This window comes from Saccopteryx leptura, chromosome 1, assembly GCF_036850995.1.
Source record: "Saccopteryx leptura isolate mSacLep1 chromosome 1, mSacLep1_pri_phased_curated, whole genome shotgun sequence".
In the NCBI taxonomy this organism is placed as follows: domain Eukaryota; kingdom Metazoa; phylum Chordata; class Mammalia; order Chiroptera; family Emballonuridae; genus Saccopteryx; species Saccopteryx leptura.
Window position 1 is genome coordinate 24114824 of NC_089503.1, and position 6591 is coordinate 24121414.

A 6591-nucleotide genomic window follows, 5' to 3' on the forward strand; every position below is an offset into this window, starting at 1 on the left:
CATATTGGGAAAGAAGTAAAGGTATCACTTTTTACAGATGACATGATCCTGTATATAAAAAACCCCTAAGACTACACCAAAAAATTATTAGAACAATAAACCAATAGAGTAAAGTCACAGGATACAAAATCAATATACAAAAGTCTAAAGCTTCCTATATAAAACTTCAGAAAGTAAATTCAATAAAACAATTCCTTTTGCAGTTGCAACAACAAAAATAAAATACTTAGGAATAAACTTAACAAAAGATGTGAAGGACCCATATATTAAAAATTACAAAACATCATTGAAAGAAATTGAACATGATACAATGAAATGGACAAATACTCAATGTTCATGGATTAGAAGAATCAACATAGTTAAAATGGCCATATTACCTAAAGCAATATACAAATATAATGTAATCCATATCAAAATCTCAATTTCATTTTTTAAAGAAATAGAACAAAAAATCATCAGGTTTGTATGGAACCATAAAAAAATCACAAAAAGTAAAAATAGTCGAGAGAAAAAAGAATAAAGCTGGAGATATCCCACTGCCTAACTTCAAATTGTACTACAGAGCCACAATAATCAAAACATCCTGGTACTAGGGAAGAAAACAACAAAAAAACAACAGACAGACAGACCAATGAAACAGAATTGAGGCCCAGAAACAAAACCATACACACACACACACACACACACACACACACACACACACACACACAAATAATCTTTGAAAAAGGGGCTAAAAACACACAATGGAGAGAAGAAAGTCTCCTTAATAAATGGCGCTAGAAAAATTGTAAAGCCACATGCAAACCAAAGAGGCTTGATTGTAGTTTGTCCTCCTGCATAAAAATAAATTTAGAATAAATCAAAGACCTAAATATAAATATAAGATCTGAAACTAAAAATTACATAGAAGAAAACATACGTACTAAACTTGGGGACCTTGGCCATAAAGAACAATTTATGAATCTGACCCCAACGGAAGGATAGTTTGGGCCACAATAAATGAATGGGACTATATTAAACTAAAAAACTTCTGTACAGCAAAAGAAACTGACAACAAAACAAATAAGCAGCCAACCAAATGGGATAAGATATTTGCAAACAATAGCTCAGATAAGGGGTTAATATCCAAAATATATTTAAAAAAATCACAAAGCTCAGCAAAAAACAAGCAAACAATCCAATTAAAAAATGTGGGGAGGACCTGAACAGATGTTTATCCCAACAAGACATACAAATGGCCAACAGATATATGAAAAAATGCTCATCTTTACTAGTTATCAGAGAAATGCAAATCAAAACTACAATGAGATATCACCTCACAGCTGTTAGATCAGCTATTATCAACAAGACAGGTAATAACAAGTGTTAGAGAGGCTGTGGAGAAAAAGGAACCCTCATTCACTGCTGGCAGGAATGCAAATTAGTACAACCATTATGGAAGAAAGTATGGTGGTTCCTCAAAAAACTAGGGATAGAACTACTACACGACTCAGCAATCCCTCTACTGGGAATCTACCTCTAAACATTGAAAACATTGGTACATAAAGACACATATACCATATGTTCATTGCAGCATTATTCACAGTGGCCAAACACATGGAAACAACCATACAATGGAATAAATACTATTCAGTCAAAAGAAAAGATGACATATTGCCATTTATGACAACATGGATGGACCTTGAGAACATTCTTCTGAGTAAAATAAATAAATCAGTGTCCAGGGCCAAATTACTCATTTAAGCCATGGCTTCCAGAAGGGAAGAGATAGGGGGCAGAGAGGGGTGGAAAAGCAGTTGGTCACTTCTCCTAAGTACCCTGACCAGAAATCAAATCCACACCAGGCCAATGCTCTACTACTAAGCCAACTAGCCAGGGCTGCAAATTTCTAAATACCCAGATTTATTGGGAGGGAATAAACAATAATTACTTGACATTAATAATTTTTAATTTAATTGAATTCAGCAAATATGAAGCACAGTGTTAAGCTTCAGAGACATGAGGATTATGGAAATGGAGACTTAATTGGAAGCCAGGTTGCCTATACATTTCTGATTCTGTGTTGTAATATTGTGTGATACCTCACTTCTAGACATTTCTTAAAAAATTGATATTTAGCAAGAAATAAGGGGGAGAGAGAGAAAGAGAGAAAGAGATAGAGAAAGAAAGAAATATCAGTCTATTCTTGTATGTGCCTAAACCAGGGATCAAAGTGGCAACCTCTATGCTTCTGCATGATGCTCCAACCAACTGAGCTATCTGACCAAGGCACTTCTGGACTCTTAAATAGACTTTTTTTATTTAAAAGTATCTTATAATGCTAGTATTATTTAATTTCCAGTTTTTGTGTATATTTTGATCTTGTATGCAGGTTTTCCCTAATATTTATGTACCAGTTTTTATGTGGCATTTTATACTTCCATTGTGACCAGATTATTGAAGATTTCGAGGAAGCAATTTCTTCAAAGTCATGAAAAATAGGAATTCTAAGTAACATTAGGAGATTAAAATTAAGATTAATTGAATATGTTGGGTGTTTTAGTTTAATTTTAAAGCAATTAAATAAATAAGATTTAAGTTGGCCAAATAGTTAGAACAGAATTCAAGAATGAAGAGACTGGGAGAATGAAGCCCTTTCTAGAAAGTATAATTAAACTCAAATTGACTTTTCTACCTCCTAACCATTTATCCAGTGCCTATTATTTGCCAGACATCTCCCATGTATAACATCTAATTCTTAAAGTAATGATTCTAAGAAGGAAACAGGTAGCATTATTCAAGGTCATAACATTAAAATATTAAAGTCTATGATGTCACACTGCTTTCCTGGTTTCATTTACATTATTCTGCTTTCTATTGGTTGCTTCTATCCCCAGTTTATTTTATATATGTATATATATGAAATTTTAGAGGTTTTTTTGGCTAATAGATATATATCATAAATGAATGATGATATTTGAGAGCAATATTTGGCATTTTATTGTCAATTGTTTATTTAATTACAAATTCCAATTTCTGTGAAAGTTAAGGACAGTTCAAAGCCCAAAATTCTTGCCAGTAGTCTCTGCTCCTGCGGTCACCATACTCATGCCTCCCTCTTAGTGATGTGTTGGAAGTACCCTCTGAGGACAAGAAGAGTGGAGAGTACCCATTTTGGCCATGCTGGCTGTGCTTCCAGATCTGTGAAGGCTGCTCCTGTTAGAGCTTCATTTCTCTTCTGAGTCTGCAAACAGGCTGCAGCCACATTCCTGGCACATGCGGCACCGTTGGTTATAGCCCTGCTCCCGTCCTCAGTTCTGCCCTTTTGTCAAACACTTTCGGCTTTGTGTCTGAAGACTGTGAAGTATTGAATGCATTATGTAGGAGGCATGCTGAATTCTTCCCTCGCCGTATAAACGCATTCAGGAGACTCCACACGCTTTAGGATACATGTGAGGTTTTCGACACTGACTCGATATTGACCGCTTCCCTAGAGCAACCCAAGACATATTCCTAGGAGGAAGACAAGGAAAATAAAGAGAGTGAGAGCAGGAAGATTTGCTCCCTTCTTTCCTCACAGTAAATAAGAGCTTATAGTAAGAATTTTGAAGTCTCAGGTCCAACCTCCCTTTGATGCAGAAATCCCCTCTACAGAATCTCCACAATGACCACAAGGATCATCCAGTCTTGCTTGAACACTTCCCGTGTGAGAGAAAGCATTATTGTAATTACCACTGAATATGCTCATATGCATTTACAATCCACTTGTGTTAGAATGTCTGCTGGTACAGGGGCATGCACTTTAATATTTTATAGCCACTATAGCTACTAACAAACTGGATGCTGAGGATGCTGCAATGGAAACACGGTACTGATTATGAAATTAAGACTGTCTGACATACAGCCTTGGGGAACCTTGGAGAAGACGGGGAACCTCCTTATTGTGGCATGGCCTTCACACACAGGTTCCTTTCTCCCTCAACACTTCCGAATGCAATGCATTTATAGATGAGCCTCAGTACTAAAAACACGGTAGCAACTTTAACTGTTCTCATAAAGCACCTTGACCCCAAATTCTAGAAACTGCCTGCACTTACCTCCGGGTTGTACTCTTCTTCCACAAACAGAGATTTGGCCTCAGCGTCATTGGCTGGAATGGCGTGAGTAAGGCTGAAAGCCTCCACTGGTGGATTGAGAATGTAAACGAGGTGTTCCCAGTAAGCAAAAAGATCCTTTAGATCCGAACGGGGACACAGTTGAAGGTAAAAAGAACGGCCAGTGGCAAGCTTCAGGCGGAGCTGCTGTTTTTTAACGTTATGGATTGAGATCTTGACTAACTTCAATGGAAGCAGCCTCGTTAACTCTAAGTTCTGTTTACCCTTTTTGTCTATTTTCTGGGTGGCCAGGAGCATAATATCAGGTAGTACGAGATGGCAGCTGGTGCAAACGATGCCCACTGTCAACATTTGGACAGCGTTGTGCACATCAATCACTTCTCCCCTTTTGCTGACCTGTACGAAATCGCTCTCAAACATCAGCGCCTTCTTGAACATGCTGTACTCCCCGTTGTACAGATGTCGCTGCAGTTTCCCCATGGGGGTACTAAACATGCCCACTGCAGGATGGCTTCTGCCTGTGTGATTCCGCACACTGAGTTGGCTATCCATGGCTCCCTTTTATCAGGAGAGTTTAGGGACTCCTCTCTACCTTCCTCACCACACCTTGCCAAGTGTCCTGTTCCCTACCTCACTCTAACAGGTGGGCTAGCTGTGGCTCCTGCAGGCTTTTTTGTCTCTGACCTACCACAGGGTAAGGTTGCTGATGACCGACCTCTCAGGAAAAGAGACAGTCGCTCCTGCACCAGCCTGCACCCTCCCGGGGGTGTGCGGCTCTCCGGTCCCGGTAGAAGTCAGAGTGCGCTGAAGTCCAGGCCCGCCGATCTTGGTGTGCCCTCGGGAAGGACTTGCTCTTCAGTCATATACAGGGCTTCACAAGAAGGTTGCTGCTTCTGATTCAGCAACTTTAACCGCCAATTCAAATCACACTGCTTCTCTCTCTACTCTCTCTCTGCCGGAAGCTGAAGCCTCCAACTACGCCCAAACTAGTAGGGGGGCTGCTTATTACTCCCCTGCCCACTGTGACCTGTGCCCATGACCTACCCCCTTTGTCTCTGTTGCCTGACAACCCCTCCCTTACCTAAGGGCCACTGTCCTCTCCACCTCTCCACACCACCCTGCCCGCCACAGCCAGCGGATCACCCTTCCCACCAGGGCTCCATCTAAGAATCTTAATACATAATGTCAAATTGATTTCCAAAAGAGTTAGGCTAATTTTCTGTTAGGTATGAAGTTAAAATATCCATAGTCTTTTTTTTCCAGAACTTCTGATTGTAGACAACTAAGATTAATTATAGAATTTACCTTGAAGAGAGAATTGGAAAAGTTAAACAGGGAAGTACAGGATTTTTTCAACTTTATTGTATAAAAAAACCCCACATAAAACAATAACTAGGAATATAATCTTACAATGGAGAGTTGGTTAAATAATTATGGAACATTTTATGATAGAACAATCTGTATCCAGAATAATTATGTAGTTTTATCCTTATTGAAATAAAAAGGTGTCCTACAGTTTTTATTTTAAAAAAGCAAACCAAATAGATTTCAAACTGATATTATATGCATGATACAACTTATGTAAAATCGTCTGTGTGTGTGTTTGTGTGTATGTGGTTTTGAAAACATGTTCAGTGAAATATTTAAGGTGCTTATCTCGATGTTGAAATTTTAATTTAATTTTATTTTTTATTTAGAAAATTAAATTTAACTTGACATTGCTCAACAATTGTACATAGATTTCAGGTAAACATCACTATATTATTTGATTAATCGATTATGTTGTATATCCATCATCCAAAATCGAATCATTCTCCATCACCTTATATTTGTCCCTTTTTATACCCTTTCTCCAAACCCCCTCTATTTTATTTACATCTCCCTCTCCCTGGATGTAAATTATTACAACCATTATGAAAGAAAGTTGGTGGTTCCTCAAAAAGGTAAGAATAGAACTACCATATAACCCATCGGTCTCTCTACAGGGTGCATACCCCCAAAACGCAAAAACATTCATAGTAAAGACACATGCAACCCCCGTGTTCATTGCAGCATTATTCACAGTGACCTAGACATAGAAAAAACCAAAGTGTCCCTGGATAGAGACTTGGATAAAGAAGATGTGGTACACATATACAATAGAATACTACTCAGCCAACAGAAATGATGACATATTGCCATTTACAACAACATGAATGGAGCTTGAGAACATTATTCTGAGTAAAATAAATCTGAAAAAACTAAGAACTATATGATTTCACACATAGATGTGATATAAAAATGAGACTCATGGACATAGGTGAAAGTAAAGTGGTTACCAGGGAAAAGAGTTTGTGGAGGAAGGGTGTAGGGGTGGAGAGTAAAGAGAGACAAATATATGGTGATTAAAAATGATTTTAACACACTCAACAGTTCAAGAGGTATAAAAATACTTACCTGAAATCTATGTACCCTTATTTATCAATGACACTCTGTTAAATTTATTTTCCTAAATAAA

At 37.9% G+C, this 6591-nt stretch overlaps 1 protein-coding gene across 1 annotated transcript; it reads right to left on the minus strand.

Annotated features, from left to right (window-relative positions):
• Positions 1-3355: 3355 nt before the first annotated feature.
• On the minus strand, positions 3356-4646 carry LOC136387957 (Golgi-associated RAB2 interactor protein 6-like). The gene is made up of 2 exons (XM_066360058.1): positions 4077-4646; positions 3356-3469 (listed from the first exon to the last, which is right to left on the minus strand). The coding sequence occupies exons 1-2, from the start codon at positions 4644-4646 to the stop codon at positions 3356-3358; spliced, it is 684 nt and encodes a 227-aa protein (XP_066216155.1).
• Positions 4647-6591: the final 1945 nt, after the last annotated feature.

What these genes read in the sequence shown, in the direction of transcription:
- LOC136387957 (XM_066360058.1), bottom strand. Translation starts at nt 4,646, where the DNA reads ATGGATAGCCAACTCAGTGTGCGGAATCACACAGGCAGAAGCCATCCT. An exon ending in AAGAAGAGTACAACCCGGAG is followed by an intron (nt 3,470 to 4,076) that starts GTAAGTGCAGGC and finishes GGGTTGCTCTAG; the next exon opens with GGAAGCGGTCAATATCGAGT.